This window comes from Miniopterus natalensis, chromosome 4 (assembly GCF_054644295.1).
Source record: "Miniopterus natalensis isolate mMinNat1 chromosome 4, mMinNat1.hap1, whole genome shotgun sequence".
NCBI classification, from domain to species: domain Eukaryota; kingdom Metazoa; phylum Chordata; class Mammalia; order Chiroptera; family Miniopteridae; genus Miniopterus; species Miniopterus natalensis.
The window spans coordinates 85,750,549-85,775,542 of record NC_142084.1 but is presented as its reverse complement, the minus strand read 5'-3'; the positions used below and the strand labels follow the sequence as shown (position 1 = coordinate 85,775,542).

Below are 24,994 nucleotides of genomic sequence, written 5' to 3'. Positions count from 1 at the left end.
TTTTCCTCCAAGACCACCTCATCATTAGTGGTCTTCCAAATATTTGCCATTTGGATTATTGCAATAGTACTGACTTTAAAACCCATCTTTTATTAGACTCTTATGGTTATGTCTTTGAACTATAGATCTGACTGTGCCACTCTTATGACATGGAAAACCTTAAATAGCTCCCTGTTGCCTACCAGCTAGGGTTTTTACCAAGGCATTCAAGGCCAGTACTGTCACTCATGGTTAATCCTCAACACCCTACACTCTATATATAAGCTATCCTCTCCCCAAACTGTACTATCCAACCTTATTTGAGTACATCACGTCCTTTTGTGTCTGTGCCTTCACTCATGCTGTTCCTTTGACCTGAAATGCTTTTCCCTTTTCAGTGGAACAATCCTATTTATCCTCACGTGCCCAACTGAAATATGACCTGTTTGGTAAATGTTTCCCTGACTCCACTATAAAGAATTATCTTTTCTTTCTGTACAGTACACTATCAGGACATTAGTAATGCTGCTGTTCGCATCTTTTTGATTAGCTTACAGGCCTGTCTTCACACTGGAGTGTGCACCCTTCAAGGGCACCTCACAGTGCTTGGAAGGGTGTTTCAAATGGAATCATCTCCAGCTGGGGGTGCACAGAAACCAGACCTGTGTTGCACTGCCCTCCCTCCCTCCCTCCCTCCCTCCCTCCCTCCCTCCCTCCCTCCCTCCCTCCCTCCCTCCCTCCCTCCCTCCCTCCCTCCCTCCCTTCCTTCCTTCCTTCCTTCCTTCCTTCCTTCCTTCCTTCCTTCCTTCCTTCCTTCCTTCCTTCCTTCCTTCCTCTTCTTAAGCGCACAGCCTCGTATACAGCAAGCATCCTATTTTATCAAATTAATTAAATAATGTAAAACATCCCAAGTCTGGGAAAGAATCCCATCTTAATTAGGTGTCTTCTACCTATTTTTATTTCCATTTTATATTGTTTATATTGTTTTTACAAAATTATATTGTTTTAATATTGTTTTAACCAAATTTATATTGTTTTAAAACAATTGTGTCCTACTACAAATAGAGTTCTATTTCAGGGTACTTACTATGTGAGGCCCAGAAGTGGCGGAATTCTTTGAACTGTGATTTCAAATTAGTGTAAGTGGGAAAGGAAAGGCTGAGCCCCCAAAACAAGTGAAGTATATTTGATGTTCTCCTAGAATTCTACCTCCTCCTATTGGATTTATCACATGGTTTTAGAATTCTGTTTATGGCTTCCTGCTCCTCAAGACTCTGGAGGTCCCTGAGAGTAGGGGATATGTAGCATGCATAATTCGTCCTGTGTTCGCCACATCGGCCCCTATTTCTAGCATGGGCAGCTATTCTCAGTGATAACAACTGCCTGTTGAGTATTTGTTATATGCTCAGCACTGTACAAATAGTACCCCATCACATCTTTGCTTTTCAGATCAGGAGGAATTAAAGAAGGTGACTTTTCCAAAAGGCACACAGCTGGTCAGTGATGTAGCCTAGATGCAAACCTGGCTGTTTTACTCTGAAAGGGTTCGAGCGAAGGGAAGAGGAGTGCACTGTTAGAGAAGTGGAAGTCAGATGAGGTCTGGAGTAGGAGACCAAGGTTTCCATGGGACGTAAGTTAAGACAAAGAGAAGCACTAGACCAGATTGAGGATAGAAGGGGATACGGGGAGCGAGAAAAGCATTAGGAAAGTCCTGTGAGCCAAAGTTATCATAGACCTATTCTGGAGGCCTCTAGATTGTCCTAGCCTGGTTATTCTAGCAAAGAGGTCAAGAGCAGGGCTTGGTAGGCACACTGCCGGGTTTAAATCTCTGGCCTCTCACTCATCAGCCCCGTGGAGTTAGGCAAGATATCTAACACCTCTGAGCCTCACTTTCCTTCTCTGAATAATGGGAATGTCCTTAGGGTTGTGGTAAAGGTTAGATAGGTTAATCCATGTAAAGTTCTTGCTACATAGTAAGTCATTAGGAAGTGTTAGCTGCTTGCTGCTGTTATAATGATTATTAAGAGAAGAAAAGACACAATGAATTAATACAGTGGATCCTTGTAGCATCTTAGCACTTAATTAATTCTATGCCTCTGAGTGGATCCACGCTCCCTAAGCTTATACACCAAGGTGTCCCTGCCAACTTACGGGGGTGCCATAAAATGTTTCAGATTTGAGGAAAACTGGTGATACTGTAAGTCTGTCAGATACCACACAACACTAGTTCCAGCTAGCTCCAGACTAGATTGCATTGCATTCCCATGGATGGTGTCACAGCTTAGCAAAGCTGAGTTTTCAACAGTTGCTGCCGCCAGAAGGAAGTGTCATGTGAAAACCAATGTGGAATAATAGGAAAGAAGGTAGTGATGTCTAATCTTATTCCAAGGTTTAGGAAGCTGGGCAGTGCCTAAGAGTAGCACACACCCCATATATATATTTCTTCTTACAATTTCTTTGTATTTTTTTCAAACGACTACCGAGTTGTTAGAATATAAACATTAAGCTGTTTGGACATTAAGTACTTAATAAACAGAACCTCTTGGTGTATTTCTTGTGGCTCAGAGGCACTGAGCACAGATTGCTGAGATGCTCAAGGTGCTGTGAACAGAGAGAGTTTGAAAAGCTCTGGAGTAGACAGTGGATGAAATGATAATTAACATGTGTGTGAAAGCTCAAAGGAGAGGGACCCAGATACTGATGTTCAGTAGGGGAGGCTTCCTGGCCGAGTCTGAGGTTAGTGATACGCAGCGATGATCATCGCTTAGGCTGGGTTGGGCCTGGAGAGGCTGACTTCATTCATCCTGTGTCAAGATGCTGTTTAGGCTGGAGCTCAGGCTGGTAAAGTGCCTCGGCTTCCCCACATGGCCCCTTGCAGCTCTCTCCACGGCCTACTTGTCGTAAGCCTCTTCAACTCCATTAAAATATTACCAAATAATCACTCAATCCCCCAATACCTGCAAGTCACAAGCACTGTCCTGTCTTATCAGTGGAATCAGCGGGTCCTTCGGAGTCACCTCTGTTTCGCTTTTCTCGGGAGCGTTCCCTCCTCCCCGCCTGATGGTCTGCGGAGCTCTGCTGTAGCTTCATTATCCAGCTCTTCTGAAACCTGTCCACCGGCTTAGCCGACATGACTCCGAACAGTGGGAGAGGCGATGCGAGCTGCCTCATAAAACTGTGACATTAACAGTCCCAAGCAGGACCTGGGCCCGAGCCGAGCGGGGCCCGCGCCAGGCTCAGAGGTTTCTCCGCCTCGCAGCCCCGCGCGCCGGTCCCCGCTGAGCGCCCCGAGTTGCTCGGAGCTTGCTCTCGGAGGGTAATAAGTATTGTTGTTTAGCAATTGTGTTGTTGAAATGCAGCTCCACTATGTCTGACAGTATTTATCTAAAATACTTTCCCTGGTGCGTGTTCAAGTTCCAGTAAACCGTGTCTTATTGTGCGACCTGTTCATTTTCCAGTGAAAAGGGATCAGCTCGTCAGATAAAAGCTACAAGCCCGAGTACAGGAAAAATGCGTGCTCAGAAAATCCAAGCATGATTGAAAACAAGATGTGTTAAATCAATGCGGTTTATCGCCTGCCTATCCCCAGCAATTGCTGTTCTAAGCTTATTCTGAACACAAGCGGGGTGATAAAAGTACGGTGTCAAGCACTCGCTGGGGTGGGAACACAAGAAAACATGTTTATCAGACAGGCCGGGTGATTTTACCCCCTTGATAACAGTTATTGTCAAAAACTCTTTGGGCAGAAATCTGAAGAACAATTATAGAGGGAATATTACTCTTGCTATATCAGAAGATATGCCAGCAGGGAAGAAAATTATGGATTTATCCTTAAGCGTTAAGAAAGAAAAACAGTGTGTTGGGCCTCATTACTCAAGCACCATCATCCATTTCGCAGCGAAAACCATCCTTTTCTTGTTCAAATGTGATCCAGTTTTTTAAGACAATCCAAAATGGAAATGACTGAAAGCAAAAAAAAAAAAAAAAAACAAGTGTCATGAAGATCCTCAAGCTTCAGTTTGCATGAGGGATTTAGTTTTAGTTTTAAACTTGCATCACATTTGGAAATCTAAATTAAGGTCCCTGGAAGGCCAAGCCGTTCAGAGCACTTCATACTTAATCTCCAGGGCAACGCTCCCATCCACTTGAATGCAGTTAGAGAGCACTACCCCCCCTATTTATGGCGCGTCCACCTATTTCCGTTTTAGATAGAGGGTGACCCTCGGGGGCAAGGAAGGGGTCCGTTTACCATGAGATGCTCTACGTCTGCCTGTGACTTCTCACCAAGGATCTTTTAGAAAATACCAACTGGGTGTGGTAGGAAATAAGCTGGTTTAATGTATATCAAAGGCATTTTGTGTCTATTTTTCCCCAAAGACAAATCAACTTTTGAGAGTTCAACCTAGACCTAGGAGAACTTGATGAGACAGAAAACACAGTTTCTCGATCATTTGTGGGGCAAGTTCGAAATGGGTTCCCCAAAAATGGCTTCCCTGAAAGGTCTTCATCAGTAGGCATGCTGAGCTTTGAGGAAAGAAATCAGGCCAAGCAACTTGTCCACCTGTATGGAATCAGGAGCCTGGAAAGAAAAATTCTTCCTGGTGCTGGATTCTTGTTTCACAGCTATTTAGTAAAAAAGGAACAGTTTAACCCAGTTTGGCAGCAGGCCTTGTCAACATGCTGCAAATAGAGATTCATCAGTATACACGTATGTTACGTATGTATATTTTAAAGTAGTCATCTTGGAATAGTAAGTAAAACACTTCTGCTCTGCTTTATGCAGCCAGATCTTTCTGTGCCTCAGTTTCTCACCTTCCAACTGGGAATAATAATTTTTGATATTTATGTCAAGAGAATATTGAAGGAATCAGTTAGAGGGTGTCTATAAAGCACTTTGATATCGCTGGGAAAGGGGTCTTATATGACCTCAGAGTGTGCTTAAATTGACAACTCCAGAAGTAGTCATTGTGATCCTTAACACCTATTAAAAACCTTCCAAGGGCCTTAACACTGAGAACTTGAGTTCAGGGTGCAAACATCTTAAAAATTAGTTTTCTTTTGCAGATATCTTTAAAAATAACCTGTAGGAGTACAAATTGGTATAAGTGTTATAAAGGATAGTTAAGAAATACATGTATCCAAAGACTTGAAATGAGCCTATTCTTATAGCCAAGACTTTCTCCTGTGTTGTTGATTATGGCACTCTCGAATCGGTGAAAATCTTGGGGAAAAAACATACATTCTCTTTAACAGGGGATGTTACATAAATTATGGCCATCCATATAATACGATATGCTACAACCATTAAAAAGAATGAGGCGGATATAAATATGTATATAATCTAGATATAAAACAGTATTGTGAACATGTCCAAAAACGTACATGCTATTATAAATAGAGCTTATATATGAGTGGGGCTGTTCTGGGGCTCTCTCTCCTTTTTCATGTTTCTTTTGTGCTTTTTTTTTTATACAATAAGAATGTACTTCTTTTAAATATAGAAAAACAGTAAAGCTGTTTCCAGTTTGAAAAACAAAAGAAAGTCCCTCTGAATTCTTCCTTCCTGCTCTTGATTGCTTGGCTTCTGGAAGAGTTATTAATTTCCAGACATACGCAAACTCTTCTCCGTCCAAGTGGCGGTCCTCGGGGTCCACGCCTCCTTCTCCAGCGTCCCTGCGTCCCGTGCTCTGGGCTCTGGTCCCTGGTCCCCCGGCCAGCTCCCCTCCTCTCTTCCACCTTTACCTTGCGCGCTCCGGCCCGCATTGTGCAAAGAGCGCGTAGCCCCCGAGCCAAGCGACGGTGCCTTCGGCCGAGAGGGGTGCGACTTCCTTCGCTTGATTTTTGAATCTCACAGTTGCTGCCGCACATCAAGAGGTTTGAAGGCTACAAATAAGAAGTGAGAGCAAGTTCAAAGCCAGTTTGGAAATTTTCCTCTGGCTCCTGCGTTGGTAGATTCTGCCCGCGTTGGCTCCATCCTGCCACCCTCCTGGTTCGGTGACAGCTTTCTGCGCGCAGCGAGCCTCTGCCCAGAGCCCCCCCGGCTCTCGCTGGCCCGAGGCGGGCGCCGGGCGGGAGCAGCACCGCACACCGAAAGCGGGGCCTTCGCTCGCAGGGGCCCGGGTTAGGTTCTTAGGGTGCGGACCCCTCCCGCTGGAGAGACACCCCGAGTACCCCTCTGCACTAAACCTCTAGGCAAGTAACGCAGCATCCAAACGGCTGGAAAGGCAGCCAGTTTCTTCATGAACCCGATTTCTGGCTCTTGCTTAGGTTTCTGGTTGATTTTTTTTTTTTTTGGTGTCTATATTTGAGTCAATCCTAAAGCCAGGTTCGTGAAGATAACTTGCTGTTTTATTGTTTACCTCTGGTTGTTAATTTAGTGACTGAGGGGATAAAATAGGGCTATTATGGAACAGCCTACCACATATGTAATAACTCTCGTGCCCGGAACGGATCTGCCTTGGATTGTTACCCTCCAGTTCAAACAGAGGGAAGTCACCAGGGAGGGCTGGAGACCCAGGTGCTGGTTTTATCAGTGCCTCTGCTATGAGGTTTTATTTATTATTTGGATTAGAGTACTAGATATTTGTTTGGGCATTAAATGGCAATAGAATATAAATATGACCTTCCTAATAATATCTGCATTTCTTTTTATTTCCAGTCAAAATGACATCATGTCACACAACCATTAAAAGAAGGAAATTAAAACCCAGAAATATGTTTAAACAGGGCAGTGAGCGGCTGAGCTATAAACGCGGGGGACTGTGCTCTCTAACATTGGGACGGCACCCAGGGCGCTTTCCCCAATGTTGGAAACGTAGCTCTCCAGCCACTCTTTCCATTGTTTCCAGGAATAAGTATGAAGAAGTTAAGGAGAACAGAGCAGGGATTTCTTTAGAAGAAAACTCTGAAAAGAGAGAAATCAGTTTTCATAACTGAACATGTATCTGTCTTGACAATGTGATTTTAATTTGCAAATAAATCCCCTTAAAGAGAATTTTCTTTATTTGATGTGTTTGTGAAGTAGATTAAAAAAAAAAAAAAAAAAAGACTCAAGGCATGAAAAGGCCACAATCCGCATATATATTTAGTTAGCATTTGCTCAGTATCAGGTGTTTTGAACAGATTTAGTAATCTTGTCATTAGTGTTAGTGCATAAAAATCTAGCCCAATTATTCTAAATTTTATTTGCATAGAGCACGTCATGCTGCATGGACATTTTAGACACGGTAAACAATAGTTCTGTAGAACCAGAGCTGTTCTTGTTTTGACCGGTACCTCGGTTGAAGCCCAGAGGAGAGGGCTCTGCAAAGACTGGTTCTGCACAGAGAGTCACTGGTTTCCTTTAGGGGAGTCGGAGATTGTGAGACTGGGAAGGAGCCCAAAGCCTTTTATAAGCAGTTCCAACACATGGCCAGATGAAGTGGTTTGAATTTTTTTTTTTTACCATTTAATTAACTTCTACTTTTTGAAAACAAATGACTTCGATGAAGCTGAAATGCCAGCCAGCCCCCTGCATGTATCCCATGCTTCCAACGAATATCCAGTCCCAGTATCGGGTCCTACCCGTGGGTGAGAAGACCCTCTGTAATCTCAACTGATATGTCTGCCCCGAGAGCTGAAATCTTGCTCTCCCGTGTAGAAAGGTTTGCTTTCTCTTTATGCCTTGACAGGAAGCTTTCAGACATGCCGGAGCATATGTACAAAGCTCCGTAAGGCCGCACTCGGCTTATTCAGCTGACATGTATGCACCTCTGAGTTTGAACAGGTTAGTGGAAGACATGAGCGTGGGGGGAGGATAAAAGGGGACAAATGGTGATGGAAGGAGACTTGACTTGGGGTGGTGAACACACGCTACAGTGTACAGATGATGTGTTGAAAAAACCAAACCAAACCAAACCAAACAAAAAACCCCCAGACGTCTGTGGCTCCCAATAGCCTGATCACTCTTTAAATCCATGTGTTCCCGTTAAGTGTAGTGTGACCCTGGTGAAGGCTATGCCAGAGACAGAGCGGAGGTGGGGACCCACAGTCTCACTGTCAGGGAGGCAGGAGAGTGGATTCTTGACCAAGAGGGCAGCTATTGTGAGAGCCTGTGCTGCGTCCCAACTCCACAGTCAAAGTTGTTCACCTGTCTTCTGGGTCCTATTAAATATACCTCTCAGAAAGTTTACTTTTAAGGGTGTATAGAGGTGTGACCCAGCACAGTCCATTCCTACAAATGCCCTCTGCACACATGGTAGGCGCTGAAAATGATGATTGAATCAACAGAGAATTATTATCTTGTGGAATTTTTTAATGCCCACATTGGCCCCAATTTATCCTGATTCTTTAAAAACGGAGGTTTTCCTTGTTTGGGATTATGGATTTTTTCTAAACCTCCGAGCCTCCCTCCGTCTGCTACCATCCCCACCTGGTTCAGGGTGGCAGCCTCTCAAACCCTGTTCAGAGAGTGTGGACTTGGCATTGGGGAGCAGGGCCACATACATACGCCGCTTGAGCCATTGCATTCCTTTCTCCATGTACAGCCTCATCCATTTTTTTTCTTTTTTTCAACCTGAAATGCTCACGCTTCTTTATTTGTGGCTAATTATGCCCAATTAAGTTTTTTTCTTTCTCTACTGGATTCTCGGATTTGTCCCAAGTTTTAGGGGGGAAAAAAATTGATTAGCCCCATTTCTACGGGTGTCCCCCGAGCCCTGTGCTTGAATACAATGAGGTCACTTTGTTGAAGGATTAACTTTATATTACATTCTTGCAGGGTAGATGTATGTCCCTAAGGTACAACTACCCCCACTGACGAAATAAATATACCATTCTTTATGATTCCTCCCTGTTCCCTTCTCTGTTGATTTTCAGAGCAGTTTATGAATAGTCACATATTTATACAACTGGCCAAAAGTATACTGCTTCTTTTTGTCATGGCCTGTAATAACCTACGCAGGGTTATTAAAGGGTCTACAGACCCCTTTTAAGGCGCAGTTTCTTATGTCATTACTTTATACAAGCAGGTCAAATTCCATCTCGGCAATAATCTCTCGCTCTTAACCTTTTTCTTTGATTATAAAAGTAATATACGTTCATTGTGGAAAATTTAGAGAATGCACAGCACAAAGAGAAGAAAAGCACTTAAGACCCTCTCTCGGGCGGCTTATACACAGGCGTTTTCTTCGTTCTCTGTATGTGTGTGTTTGAAAAGAGGCACCATGTTGTACACAGGCTCCCGTGAGCCGCTTTTTAACCCGGCCGTGTGTCACACGGGCAAGCAGGTTCCCCCTCCCCGGCGCTGCTTTTGAGGACTGCATTATATTCCAGAGATACTTAATCTGTTTTCAGGTTGGTTTTGTTTGTTTGTTTGAAGAATCTGTATCAGATGCTTACTCTCGCTCAGCAATTGGTTTAATCTTTTTCTCTGGCCCACGCAGTCGGAGAAACCATCAGACTCCTTTGAACCGAAGCAGAGCTTTGCCGCACGTATCTGTTGTGCTATCTTTGTGCACTGCGCGGGGCAATTGCGTTATAATAGTCAGTCCCCAAATTGAGGGCAGATTAACATGTTTAAAGATAGGAGCACGGAGCAAGTCATAAAGGCATGGGACATAACAGCCTTTGTCTTACTGGCTGAAATATCTCCTCCAACATAGGATACTTCCATGGAGTAGGTGCTTGTTTTTCTTTGAATAATGTGTATAATATATCTAATTCAATTACTCTTTGTGTCAGCCGAATGACTTCTCCTCAGCTCTTTGGCTATTAGTTCCATATGATATTTGAATGGGTTCTTTTAATTGCAGATATTAAGTGTCAGTCTTTCTGCTGTGTGTTGGCCATACAGCCAGAGAAACACAGCTCCCCCCTGCCATGCATCAGACAGTCGTTCAATTAGCAGCCACGGTGCCTTGACACAGTAGGCATTAAAGGGGTGGGTCAACAATTCAAATTGTATTGTTGGCTTGGACTGACAAATAAAACCAAGAATTGGAATTTTCAGGATGCTAAATTATGTCTTCAGATATTAAAATGATGCATTTAATTGCCTAAAGCTCTTTTTATGGTTCAACTTCTTTGTTGGCAATTAGTATGATGGGTGGGGGATGGATGTGATACAGAACTTAAACCTAGGTGCTCAGTCTTGTCGCCCCTCATGGATTTCTTGATTAAATCCCACGTATTTTACGAGTAACAGCTTCCCTGCATAGAGTCCTATGGCTTTTTCTCTTCAAGTCTAATTTGAAAAAAGAATTCTTCTCAAGGGTTTAGAAAGTAATCATAAAAATGAGAGGAATAATAAATATTGTGCCTTAACTCATATGCTAGCACAGAGAGAGAGATGCGGTACACCTGGGTGTAATTTTAGTTAATTTCCACAAGAGACAGGTTGAAAGTTTACTGTTTGGAAGGGAAGGGGGGCATAGCTAAATCTCATATTTGCAAAAATGATTACATTATCTGAAATGAAAATGCTACTCTATTAACAAACTTCAATAAGCATTGCATTTGGGGGAAAATCTTTTAAATAAAAAGTTACTCGAGTTCACTTTAACTTAAAATATATAAGTGAGGAAAAAGTACTTACTCTGATTTATGTGTCTTTTGGAGGTGTAATTACTGGCTTTTTACTCACCTATGGAAAACAATGTACTTTTGTAAATGGATTTCTGGCCACTTTATGCAGCTTTTTCCCCCCTATTTTTTTTTTTTTTTTTCTTACATAAAAAGTAAGCACTGTCAATCAAGGAATTTTAAGGTTTATTTCCTCTTTAGAAATGATTGATAGCCTTTTAGATTTACAAGTTGACAAGTTAAAGGGTTCTATTGGTATAATTATGTACTAAATTCACAGTCTTTCAATTTAAATGTCCTTTTAAAACCACGAGATTATCATACCTGTATTTTGAAAAGTGGGCCAGTCAGTTTGGGTTGGTATACAAATTGCTTCCATTAGCCTTGGGACCTATTTGAATTTAATACAGTTTTTTAAAGTTGGGAGTAGCACGAATCTTACTTTTAAAATTTAGGTTAATGGAAATTCATTTTAAGTAAAGCATGTGGCAACTTGTTTTTTTAATGTATAGCTAAATCTCAGAACTACAAAGACTGCCTTTTTATTCAGTATGGGAGGAAATATGTGGTTGAACACTTTGGTTACACCAGAAAGGAAAGAAACAACCTACCCCCCCGCCCCCAGAGCTGCCGTCTCTTCCCCACCTGGGAGAGAAGGCCGAAGAGATTTTGCATCCGGGGGAGGAAATCTGCGAATGACGGATCAGAGTTCACTTTGTGTCGCGTTTAATTTAAGGATGCTTTGGGGAGGGTGTAGTCAGTATGAGGACAACAAGGCCCATTGCTTCCTAATATGTGTACAGTTTTCGCTCTTTGGTCTTTTTAAGAATTCATGGAGACCCGGCCGCTCTAAGCCAGTGCTCCAAAGAGGCTGGTCTTTTTCCTGAAATAACAGTGATGTTGGTGACTCGGCCTGTCATTGCAGACGCGAGGCTGTTGCTTCAGGGTCATGTTCACTGCCTAGCTCTTTGCACAGCACTGCACTCTTGCGGGCTCCGTTGCTCCGGGAGGCACTGGGATATTGTATCCGCTGAGGCCCACTAGAGATTTTACAACGAAGCAAGGACTTTGAACTCTCCTGCTTCTTACAATCTGTGGATATCCTCGGACAAGCCCTCAAGCATTTTGACTTTATCTTCTGACTAAAGTGAACCCTAAAACCTCACATTACATACCATTTTACTTTCTATTTTCAGTAATGTAAGGAAAAAAATTTGTCCAGAAGACCAGAGTTCAGACCTGCTACTATGTGGTCTCTTGAGTGAGTCCCTCCCTACCGTGGTCAATAACAGATGGAGATGGTGGTAATTGTTCAGCAAAGGAAACAGTCGCCTGATCATTTCATGATCTAATTCAAAGGTTATCAATGAGGCTTTAGATTTCCCGGTTATTTCCACACCATTAGTGTTGCAAGTCACGTTCTCATTCCTGAAATTGTTCTAATTGTGTGACTTCTTCATTGCAGCGCTCAATGAACCCACCATCGATTATGGTTTCCAGAGGTTACAGAAGGTCATTCCCCGGCACCCTGGAGATCCTGAGCGTTTGCCAAAGGTAAGGACACCTCTCCTTCGGGTTACGGTCTCTGGAAACTTGGACTTGGGTGATTGGCGGGAAACTTGGTCGTTGATAAAAATCAGTTCATAGACAAGCAGCTCAGTATCTTTGGGCTTCGTGTGTTTGGTGCTGTAAGGTAAGCAATAATAAATGTAGCAAGCACTTATGTGCCAGGTGATATTGTACTTATTTTTACATATGCTATGTCATGTCTTCCTCTCAAGCCCTCTGAGGTTGGTACTATTACCATGTCTTGGGGAAGAAAATAATCCAGCAAAGAGAGGTTCAATCATTTGCCCAAGGTCACACAGTCCGTACATTGCTACACTGAGATTCAAACCGATACAGTCTGGCTCCCGAGTCCAGGTTATTGATCACTACATCATCTCAGCTCTCAAGAAGAGAAAACACACTGCCTTTCTGCCTACATGAAAACTCATACTCATCCCTGGTGAGGAGAGAACAAAAGAAAACATTGGTAGATCTTGCAACTGGACAAATAAGACAGAACCTCTTCCCTGTCAAGGCAACCCACCTAACTGGGAGGTAAGGTGAGAAATGAAACAGAAGCTCAGGGCACAGTGACATGTGCCATATAGCAACATGTCATTAATCGCCAGTGCGGAAAGAAGGAAACTCACATTTACTCGCTTCTGTTCTGTACCTGTTGTCCATGTTGGGAATATTCCCATCTCTGTACCCAAGGAACTTGGAGCCTGTGTGGGAGAAATCCCAACACCATGCATAAAGAAAGAACAGGTACGCTTAACCAGAGTGCCACCAAAGCTCTGTGAGGACTCAGAGGGGAAGACAATTAAATGCTAAGGGAGTTCGAGGTACAGAATTAGTCAAGCTACCTACCATTCATCGTTTACTGACAGCAAAATGGAATTTCATTCACTGCGCCAGCGAAAACTATGATAAATTAAATGCGTAGACGAGAGGTCCTCTCTTTGCTACAGTACGTCTAGAGGTAGGTCCGCTTCTCCTTGTAAAGCACTTAGAAAAATGAAGCTGGCATCCTTCCTAGCTCAGCTGACCTCTTTGGGAGACCCGTCCATCATCGGATTCTACCTGTGTGCCTGCTGGCCTGGGAGGCGGGGCCCCCTGTCAGAATGGGCCTGGTCCAGAGGCAAGCTGCCCCACAAACATGATGCACAGGGCGAGGGGCCGGTGGGCGGGGAAGGGGCGCTGCTGCCCAAAGACAGGCAGAACCGGGACAAGCAAATGGGCCCATCCTCCACCTAGACCTCAGGGAAAGGACCACACAGCCTTCAGTCTCCATCCCGGCTTCCCAGAGCAGCCCCTCTTCCACCCAGTGCTGCTCACCTTGGTGAAAGCTTCTTGAAAGCCTTTCACCTGAGGAAGAAGGCCTATGACGTGTCAGTGTGTCCATACCCTTGTCTTTGAAAGGGGCCTCCACTCTACACGTCATTCCCATTCACCTCGATTTATTGGTGAACAGTTAAATAATTTAATAGTGGATGGCAGTCTACTTCCATAGCATGGGTTTGCCGTGGGAAGATTTACCTTCAGGTTCCTCTGTCTGGCAAGAACCGAACTCCTGTGCATTTCCTCTGGGGCAGTAATTGGTCATTTCATTGGTAATTTTATAGCACAATGATATAAATAATGTGTGTCCGCCCCACGGTCAGTGCCTTAGGTGTCTCAGTGGTAGAAGGGAGGCATGGGTGCCAAACTGGATTCTTCCCACTGTTTCCATGTAGGCATTGTCTCCACTTTACTTTTGACACTTGATGTCTCTAGAGTCTGCTGGAGGGACTGGAGGGGTAGATCGGGGGGTGGAGCTCAAAGTGAAGGCAGTGACTAGCTATGCAACCTGGGTCAAGATTCTGTTTTTAATTTTTAAGCAGAATTCTTCACCTCTCTGTGCCTCAGTTCCCTTCTCTGTCAAATGGAGATGGTAATATTTCCCACTTCTGGGGGTTGCCACTGTAAGCACTTACTCATGACTCAACCAAAGGCAGCTACAATTATTTGCCGATGAGTTAGAGTGGGACCCTTGCTTCTGAGAGCTCTTCCCTCCAATCTTGGCAGAGCAGCTGAGACTATGATTTACCTTTTGTGCCTCAGTTTCTTCATCTATAAAATAGGAATAAATCATGCCAACTTCATGGGGATCACATAAGGATAAAAAGAGGTAATCCTATGGATGCCCTCGGCATGGTCTCTGGCCCACAATCACCGCTCTATGACTATTTACTGAAAAACAGAAAACAACTTTGGTTTAATCTGGGTGAGGTCTAGAGAAGCCAGACAGTACTTTTCTTATCTATAAAGAAAGAAGACAAGTAGGAATATAGGGTTGCGTTTTGTTGTGCTTGCTTTTAAAAACATTTTTCACGGCTGAGTTTCACGGTCAGAAACGTTGAACAAATAGCCCAGGCACGTGTCCCTTCGTCCCCAGTGGCCCAGTGGTGAAACTCCCGGCCCCTTTTTCCTGGGTTTGGGACGAGCAATCAAGGACACAATGGGTTTGTGTGCTGAGGAAACACTCCACGGCTTGCATCTACCACTTGACCGCGCAAGGCCTTTGGCCAGAGCCCACCCCAGGAAGCTGTGTGTGTGACTCAGACCGGAGCGGCTGTCCTCTTGGCTCCGAACTCCAAGGTGGAGCGAGGGTTCAAGAGCAGGGCCAGGAAGCGGCGGATGGAGCCAGCGCGCGCTATTCCTGTGGACTGGGGAGGCCTGTCCTCCTGCCGTCCATTGTTAGGGGGATACAAGTGGGCCCCGCCTTTCTCAGAGTCATGGTCAGTGTTTGTCAAACAGGAGTGTTTAGTGAGCCGCGGACCACACACCTCACAAAACAAACTGCCTTTATTAAACCCATGTGTTTGTGAATAGACAAAGCTAGATTCATACAACCACCCACATATTCTGTCAAATGAAACCGCTCCAAAGACCGAGCAGACAGCTTTCCGTAATAATATGCCTTTGTGTGCTGGCTCCGGCTTTTACAAAGAACTTACACACGCTTTGTTTTATGGGAGCCCCTCTTGCGAGAGAAGTCGGGGAAGCAGACATCACTCCCATTTCCCAGCGAGAGCAGGGGCAGGACGGTGCCTCCGCTGGACGTGACCTCGTTCCTGGGAGTCTCCGTCAGGGATAGCTGCTGTACACACGTTTTAAAAATACTGTGATTATCCTAACCCCAGATGTTTTCTGGCTCCCCTTGTCACGTGCACGCGGGGAAGGGCAGGCGAAGGTTTTAAAATCGCAGCATTCTGTTCGTTCATACAGACTCGCCTTCCTCTCCAGATCCTGGCAGGAGGGGAGAGAGCATGGGACCCGGTTTGGGGTGAAGGTTGGCTTTTCTTACAATGTCGAGGCGAGGGAGATGGGGCCCGCGGTCAGTCAGGAGCTCCGGGGGTTCTGAAGCGCATGACGCGGTCGGGAGACACTGAGCAGGGAGCGCTCTCTGTTCTGAAGACCAGCGTGTCTCCCGCCCCCTGCAGTTCGCCGGTTGTCTTCCGAGTGGTCCGCGAGCGTTAAAGGCAGCGAGCGACCCGAGTTAGCATCGGGTCCCAGAGAGCATATAGCATGGCTGGGTCAAGGTTGCTGATGGGCAGAGAGGCCTAGAGAGGGCCGTCGGGCCAGACAGATGTGGACTTCGAAAACCGACCCGCGGCTCAGTGCCCTTGACCCAACCTTCCCAGCCTGGGTTTCCTCTTTCCTTAAAGCAAGGCCTGCAGTGTTGCTGTGTTGGGTGTTAATAATTCATGCGAAGAGATCTCTCTGGCATTTAGCAAGACGTCGGTAAATGGGAGCTACAAATGCCTTCGAGCGGGGTGCCCCCCATTTCATAGGAGCCAGAGTCCCCAGAGGCTTGGTGACGCGCTACGACGTCTCAGCTGGCAAGTGGGAAACGGATTCGAACCCAGGCTCATTGTTGCCACTGCGTGCGTAGGATTCCCACCTTCCCCTCGGATCTGGAAACCCGCGTGATTCTGCCTTGAGGCACTTAGCTTCCCTCTCCTGTCCCTCACCCCCAACCCACCCCACCCTCCAACTCTCACCGGCTTTCTCTCGCTTCCCCGCCCAGAGGGGTTGGCCCAGGGACCTCCGCGGGGCAAACGTGTTTTTTTCCTCCAAGGGCCAGGTCCCTCTTTTGGAGAAAATAACGCAGTTTGGGAAAAGTAACAAAGGAGGCATTTGTGTATTTTGCTTTATGGAGCTGAAAATATCTGGTAAATTGATCCGGCGGGAGTAATAAATACACATTACTTTATCTCGCTCCTCGTGTCCTACACCCCCGGGTCCTGATAGAACAACACCACTTAATAGACTTAAAAAAGAGTAATTACACTCGCTGGTTGTGTGATTTTTCAGCCCTCCCAGCCCTGCCAGACCTCCTAATTTAGCTCACCGTGTCGAACGCACGCATTTATATTCATCTTTCATGAAGCGTGGGCAGCAGGGATCGCCTCGAGAGCGCTTTCCGAGCTGCCCCCGGTCCCCGGCCCGTCCCGGGTGAGGGGCGGGAGCGGTCCCTGTCCCCACGCCCTCACCTTCACGCGTAGGGGCGCGGGCGCCCGGCTCCCGGCATTTGTTATCCTTCGTGAAACATAATAAAAAAGTATTTATTACATTTTTACTTTAAAGCTTTTATACATTGTAGCATTATTTACAGCTAAACATGCAGGCAGAAGAGGCGAGTGTTTTTAAAACGATTACCGTTAATGTTTCTGCTTGTCAGAAGTGCTTAAATTCTCCTGCACTCTGTCTAAAAACTTAGCACTGTTGCCTTTTAAGAACAACACGTTTCAAAGATCTCGCAAGTCAGATTTGCAAACACGGCTGACAGATCGTGACGAACGACGCTGCGGAACGCGCACGATGTCGGTCCTCGCGCGCAGCCGAAATATCAAGGAACGGACGAGGCAACGCGGGACCCCTGCGGAAAGCCACCGTCCCGCACGAGCCCCCGGGCCAGCCCCAGCCAGACCTCGCACCCCGAGCGCGCGCGCCCACCGGCGAGTCCCGCAGCCAGAGCAGCCCGCGTCCCCAGCGCAGTTTCTCCCGCCATATGGTCCCCTCATTACCATACGCTAAGGGTCCATATGGGGAACTTGTGAAATGAACTGTATTCATTTTAACTGCCAGATGAGCAGCCTTTTGCTTTGCAAGCTTAGCTTAAGTCATCTGCTGTCTTTGTGTTGTTATGGCAACACGGCGCCAATAAAAAATTCTAATCCACCGTCAGTGATCGCAGTATTTTAAGGGCTTGCCTATAACTGCCCTCCGAGGAGAAGACAGAGACGGGGCAAAAGGACCGTTCTTCACTCCAGCAGGTGTCAGTCCAGACGCGGGGCGATGCGGGGCCAGGTGCCCGAGGAGCGCCCGGGAGGTGCCGGTTGCAGGGAAGGTGGATGGCGGAGGGATGGAGGGTAGACCCGCCGGGCGGGTCTGGAAAGACACCGAATGTCAGAACCGTAGTTCCTCTGGCAGCCACGACGCGGGCAGCAGGTATCTCCTCGTGGAAGCTTCTCCGTCATCGGCACGGGAGAGAAGACCTCGGCCTCCGAGGTGCCGCTCTTCCTGCGCGTGGGAATTAGTCATTCCCAACGCCGTGCTAATTAAGAGTGCCCCGAAGTAATGGAAGCAGGCGGCAGCACCCTTAAATATAAATCATCTTCACCTCCGCGGGCCTACGATAGGTTGCATCCCTGTCGCTCTGTCTGTATTGAAAGTGAATGTTTGTAGTCTCAGTTCATCAGTTCACATTAGCCTCATGCTGAATATTTAAACACAGAACAATTTGAACACACCACGAAGGAAGACAGTGGCTGCACTTTCATTTGGAACAGCAAGGGCTCATCTAATAATAATTTAGTAAATCAGCCATTTAGTGGCTCGGTTGTGCGCCGCGTCGTGCCAGATATTATTCGGTTCCACTGTACACTTGCAGAATTGAAATTTAGACTCCAGTCCCAGGCCCTGTGTTTGCTCAATGGAGAGGCGAGACCCCGAACCACCCTCCCTAAAGAGCGTTTGTGTTTGGTGATTTATCATCAACGCGGAGCTGGGGCAAGAGGAAACTGGAGTCGGCTGTATACAATGTATCCTAATTACGCTTTTATTGTTCTAGTCTTTATGCAAAGACTACCAGTGATTCAAAACCTGCAGTCGCATCAGTGGAAATACAAATAAGAAATCTTTGCATAACCACATTGCCCGTTAGCAGAGATGGGGATGACTGGGGCTTTCAGAAAAAGATAAAGGAAAACCCTGCACCTTTATCTTCCGCACTGTGACCCTGACCACCCTCATCCTACTGGCTGATTTATTTTTTAATTTGAAGAAACTCTATTAACATTGTATCCGGGAACCAGAGGGACTCGGTCAAAAAATACAGCCCCAGAAGCAAATGGTATGTTATAGTCAACTCTCAGACAAACCATGCTTTTAAAATTATTTTTGTAATTTTTGTATTACAGTTGATATTCAGTATTATTTTATATTAGTTTCAGGTGTACAGCATAGTGATGAGACAGTCATATCCTTTACAAAGTGATCGCCTCCCTCCATAATTCAGGCACCTACCTGGCACCGTACATAGTTATTTCAGTATTGTTGACTGTGTTCCCTATGCTGTACGTTATCCCAGCCCCGCTGTGCCTGTTTTGTAGCTGCCAATCTGTACTTCTTAATCCCTTCACCTTTTTCACCCAGCTCCCCAGCCCCCTCCCCTCTGGCAAGCTCATCAGTTTATTCTCTGCGTCTGAGTCTCTTTCTGTTTTGTTAATTTTGTTGTTTAGGTTCCACAAAGAAGTGAAATTGTATGGTATCTGTCTTTCTCGGTCTCACTTATTTCACTTCGCATAATACCCTCTAGGTCCATCCATGCTATTGGGAATGGTAAGATTTCATTCTTTTTGATGGCTGAGTAATATTCCACTGTATATATGTACCACCTCTTTTTTTAATCTACATGTCTATTGATGGGCACTCGTGTTGCTTCCATATCTTAGGTACAGTAAATAGCGCTACGATGAACACGGGGGTGCATGTGTTCTTTCAAATTAGTGCTTTGGGTTTCTTTGGCTATGTACCCAGAAGTGGGATCACTGGGTTGTAAGGCAGTTCCACTTGGCTTTGCACAGGGCCTGCACCGGTCTGCATTCCCACTAACGGTGCACAGGGCTCCCTTTCCTCCACATCCTCACACCAACACTTGTTGTTTGTGGATTCGTCGATGGTGCCATTCTGACAGGTGTGGGGTGATATCTCACCGTGGTTTTAATTTGCATCTCTGATGATTAGGGACGCTGAGCATCTTTTCATGTGTCTGTTGGCCATCTGCGTGTCCTCTTTGGTGAAGTATCCAGGTCCTTTGCCCATTTTTTAATTGGATTGTTTTGTGTGTGTGGGGGGGGGGGGGTCGGTGTTGAGTTGTAGTTCTTTATAAATTTTGGATATTAGCCCCTTATGGGATGTATCATTGGCAAGTACCTTCTTCCATTCCGTGGATTGTCTTTTCATTTTGTTGATGGTTTCCTTTGCTGTGCAAAAACTCCTTAGATTGATATAATCCCATTTGTTTATTTCTTCTTCCGTTTCCTTTTCCTGAGGAGATACATCAGAAAAAAATATTGCTAAGAGAAATGTCCGAGATTTTACTGCCTATGTTTTCTTCTAGGAGTTTTATGGTTTTGAGTCTTACATTAAAGTCTTTCATCTATTCTGAGTTTATTCTTGTATAGGGTGTAAGAAGGTTATCTAGCTTCACGGTTTTGCATGTATCTGTCCCATTTCCCAGCACCGTTTGTTGAATAGACTGTTAGACAAAGCACGCTTGAGTTTGATTTCCAAAACACTTTTGCTTCTGCATTCTCTTGTCAAAAACACACAGTGTGGAATGCGGTACATTTTCCACATCGCTCCTGTCTATCTGCCAGAGAAGTAACAGGCAAATTCCACGTCCTCTTTTGATAATATACATAGTTTCGGGACTCGGTGTCCCCTACGGCCTCTTTTATCCGGGGAGTGTAGCCTGGATCTCTGCACCCCTGAAACTATACATAGAACTGTGCGTGTGTGGTGAGTATGCGCACAGGCGCCCACGTCATTTCTCTAAGGAGGGAGACTGTAGCTTCAGTTAAAAAGCCCAGTCCTTCTGCAAGAGTTATAATCACTTTTATTATTATTTATTTTATCTCTAACTGACTTATCTGGCAGTAAGTTATTCTGTTTGTCACTAGTGTATCATGCCCATTTTAGAGATGAGGAAACTGAGGCACAGGAAGGACAAGTAACCTGCCCAAGCGTACGCAGCGGGGGGACGGAGGTCTCCCACCTCCCCAGGCTTCCTCACCGTTGGGCCTTTCAGAATCTCTCGCAGTGTCCTGCAAACAGGATGTCAAGTAGCACTCGAAGCCCGTAATGCACACGGACTCTAAAAATACATGAAATTTGTCCAAGTTCTCTGGAAAATAAGTGAGGGTCATCAGTATTATTGCCGGCTCTTGCTCAGTGAGCACTGTGCATCTGCGGAGCCCGGTGCTGGCATTAACCCTGCTCCGCGGCCCAGGACACAGACACGCGGTGACGGCGCAGAGCGCGGGCTGGAGCCAACTCCATCGCACTCCAGAGCCAGCGTCCTCAGCACGGCCTCCTAGAATTCAGAAAAGAGAATTTTAAGGGGAGAAAAAAGCAATTTTGCAAACCAGTCTAAAAAAAAAAAAAATGCCCCAACTTGGCCGAGGGGAGCAGGGAAGTGGTAGCATAGACTCGGGTCCCTCACAGAAGGCTGAGCCCGGCGAAGGTGGCAGCAGGAATTGAAAATGCACGCACGCGCCCCTCGGAGATCCTCCCCATTCGTTGTGGTGGGGACTTGTAGTGACAGCTCCCTCCAGTAGCTTAATTCTGGAACCTCTTCCGAGTTCTTTGTTAGCACTGAGATCTTGATGAGCGGAACTAAGTTTCGCCTACTTTATACCACACCCATGTAAAAGAGCATTGAATGTAATTACTCACTAATTCAAGAAGTCACGGGGCACAAGGGGCTAACTCACTTCCGCCTCCCCGCCATCCAGTACCCTCCCCTTAACGACCGAGGCCCTCGGGAACAGAGTCTGGGAGGTCTTCAGCCTCGCTCACTGGTTTCCGTCTTGAGTGGCACCTCAGCTAAGCGTTGGGGTGGCAAGAACGGGGCCCAGTGGGCTTGAAGGAAGTGGACCCTAATTGCAGTTATAGTTAAGACCATGTGCAAAGCCTCGGAATCACCATTTACAGATACGTTTGTCTGGAGCTCCATATAGTAACTGATGATGTTCGACAATGTAAGGGGCAAAAAACAACTATATTTTTGCTTCCCTGAGGTATCTTTAAAGGACAGCATAGTTCTAACATTCACAGATCACTTAAGTTTAAATATACGTACTTGTCCAAAACCATAAATACACACATACATTTGTGTACACGTGCCAAATGCACACACACAGACATACACATATGTACATATAACAGCACATCTCTTTGTTTACTCGGTGGTCCTTTTACTTTCAAACCAGGTATCTCTTCCCTTCTGCCCTAAAGGAAGGAAAGCCACAGCCAAAAGACAAAGAGAAACAGAAGTTGTCAATATTTGGCTTTTGTGTTTCTAAGAGCCCAGGCCTTGGCGACTTAAAAGATTTTCAAGGGTAATTTTGACTCTAGGCAGTTTTCATTTCATGTGCTGACTTTACAACCTACCCCCTGAAAAAGGCACCTCTGTCCACAGCCTTCTCTTTAAGCAGAGACTTTTATCCTGATCAGAAAGCCGATTTCCAAGGCCACTCAGCAGGACCTAACCCAGAGCGCTGGTCTGAAACCCGTACAATGGATTGGAATCAGAAGAGCCGGCCGGAGGTGACCAAGTTCAGCTCTGAACCTCCAAGCGGGTCGTGTTCACAAGGGTGCAGACCCCATTTTTTACCGTGTTTGTGGCGGGAAGCACCCCAGGCTCCCATTCACCAATTACCATGACACCGTTTTGAAGAGAATGCCAGGAGACCAAAAAGACGGGGGAAAGCCATTGTCGTAACTCTTCTCAGGAACACCAGGTTTCACAATTTATACTTAACTGCTGACACTTGAAAAGTCGCACCTTTTGGTAAAATGAATCAGGCTGTAATGTTTCTTTTATGAGATCCCCTTGCAGGAAGGGGAGGTTTGGCACCTCGTGGCGGCCCGCTCGGTTATCCATCACGGCAAAGTCAGCTGTCCTAGCCAGCTTCTCGGAGGTCACGGGATTGAACCAGCCGCTCTTACAACTGTGTTATTGCTTACGGAACAGTAATTGAGGCCCCAGATAAAAATTACCTGGTCTAATAGGCAGCGAGCAATTTTCACTCAATAAAATTATAAGCCAAATCATTCATTTCATAACACTCTGGCTAATTTATTTGTTGACCTTTTAATATCCATAGCTCTTCAGTGGTATTAACGGCAACTCAGACAAAATCTCTTGTTCATTTCACTTTCATTGATTTTTTTTTTTCCCATTGAGGCAATAACAGCTGCTTTGAAAACAGCCTTTTTCTTTCCACTGTAAAAGTCAATCATGTAAGTTAGCATGTCTTACGGTGACAGAGCTGCATTAGCTTACAACCTACTTTAATTTCATGTGATTCCGGAGTCTTCGATACCCCGTCTGTGACAAAGGCGATGCTTCCTGCCGGATGACCCGTAATAACACGTTTGTGAAGTAAGAGGGGCCTCTCATCCAACCTGAGCATAAAATCAACTTTAAGATGAAAGGAGGCCTAGAAGTACCCCCTGCATTTACTTTAGACTGGACCAGCATGCTTTCGATGCCTCCTTACATTAATAGCTGTAGATCCCTTCCAAATATTTAATTCCTTTGTTCTGGAAATTTCTGCACATTTCGATTATGGTTTGAATTTTATTTTTCTTTAAAGACCGTGGACAACACGTGTGCTCTGGAATATTCAGTAAGCTTCAGCTAATGCTTCTTATATAATAAAATACCCTGAAGTCTTTAGAATGCAGGGCTGTAAAATATAATTGTTACACATTTGGCATTTTATGCCTCCCTAGGAATAACCACTTGCTACCTACACCTCATCTATGCTCCTCCTTTCCATTTCAATTTACTCTAAAGTGGCCTTCAGCCATAATGAGAATGCCCCTTTCAACAGAAACATGTTTAATTACATCCACGCTGAGTGCAAGTGACTCTTCTCAGTCACAGGGCTTCTGAGTAAAGAGTTTAAAGCCTGACACTAAAGGCTCCTAACGATCTCTGTGGTGAGCTCCACTTCGAGTTCCTATTACCAGAAAAATGAACTATTTGAGGAATGTCTCAGAGGATCGGAAACCAAACAGCGCTCAAGTATTATTTTGGTTTGTTTCACTCTGTCCCTCACTGCCCTCATTATATGATTTTTAAGAATGCAGTGTGCGATGGTGGAATTTTCCATTTGGCTGGATAAACACAAAGGAGGTCGGGACATAAAACTACCCTCCACAGAAATACCTCTTGGCACAACTCGTATTTATTGCTGTGTGCACCCAGCTCTGTGGGGAGTGGGCAATTCCAATCAGAATTTTGGGCTTTTGGGGTTTCCAGTCTGCAGTGTCACCCAGACTTTCAGAAGCAGGCAGGGAGGGAGCTGGAACTTAAGGGCCATGAACTGAATATATTGTTCAAAATGTGGAGCCTACAGTCAACTCCAGAGTGAGGAGGTGAATGGAATCAACGCTGATTTCATCGATAGATGCCTTTTGCCTTTAAATCAAGAGAGATTCTGCCACTCACTGTTTTATGCTGCTGGTATTTGTGTCCGCTGCACCCTGACTGCCCTGATAAGGCCAAGCAGACGGGAGAGAAGTGGGCGTCAGAAGAACGTGCTGTGACAGAGAAGGGCTGTACTTCTTTCTCAGGAATCGCCCAAGCCAACTTGCCTTTGATGCTTGTAGTTTAGCTTCTGTTTTCCTCTACATCCTGCAAAACATCACTTCCCACTCAGGGGGCAGAAAGCCAAGCACAGATTGTCCTCCCGAATTACGGAAGCATCTCCGGACCTGAGTTTTATGAGGGAGTTCCCAGAGTCTCCAGATCCGCCTCTGAACTTGAAATGAATGTCGTGTCTGTCCGGCTTCATGCGCTGGCTTCCACGGGCTGTGGGTGAGAGGCAGTTCAGGCCATCTCTCCGGCTCACCTGGGTTTGATTTACTCAGAACAGTGAATTGGGTCTGTAAACGGGCTCAGTATTAGACTATTGGACAATCTTCCCCTTCCCCCGGAAGGCTAGGTGTGGGCGGTGAACATGAGCCTTTTAGCCACACACTTGGTGTCAGGCACCGAAGAGAGGATGCCCACGGAAAGTAAACAATCCTCAGAGATGTTACTGTCAGGAAACAGAAGGAAAGATGAACTGACCATGTCTGCATATCAGCCTTGCTATGCCTGGTTCCTAAGAGTGCAAATACCCACGCATTTCCGAGGGCCTGAGTGTACAGCTAACACAAGGCTGATGTTCATCAAGACCAACCTCACGTTGCTAGGAGCCTATAACCTGAGATGATGTCTGTATCCAACATGATTCATTACATTAATCACAAAATTAAAATGCAAGCACAAGCCAGCGGGAGCTAGGAAGAGTAAATTCAAAAAAGGAAGGGACATAAAAATATCCCCACAGCGATCAAGACTTAACCTTTGGGAATTTATATATTGGATTGAGAAGTCTGGAGCCCAATGGAGCACCAAATTTAAGTCTTCTGCTTTTATAAACCACGCCAAGCGTACAGCTTTACCATTTCATATAAAGTAAGCGTGCACTTTTAGGAATCAGTGACTATCTTAGAATAAGCTCCTCAGGAAGAATTTCTCAGGGCCTTTGATTTGGTAAGCATCGTGCTAGGGGCTTAG

General features: G+C 45.5%; 1 protein-coding gene across 4 annotated transcripts in view; it reads left to right on the top strand.

Annotated features, from left to right (window-relative positions):
- The window catches only part of EBF1 (EBF transcription factor 1), a 372,993-nt gene that overhangs the window by 326,874 nt on the left and 21,125 nt on the right, over nt 1-24,994 (top strand). For all 4 annotated transcript variants that reach the window (XM_087816956.1, XM_087816955.1, XM_087816954.1 and 1 more), the window contains exon 11: nt 12,005-12,093. In XM_087816956.1, coding sequence (XP_087673082.1) covers nt 12,005-12,093 — 89 coding nt within the window. The remainder of the gene's footprint in view (nt 1-12,004; nt 12,094-24,994) is intronic.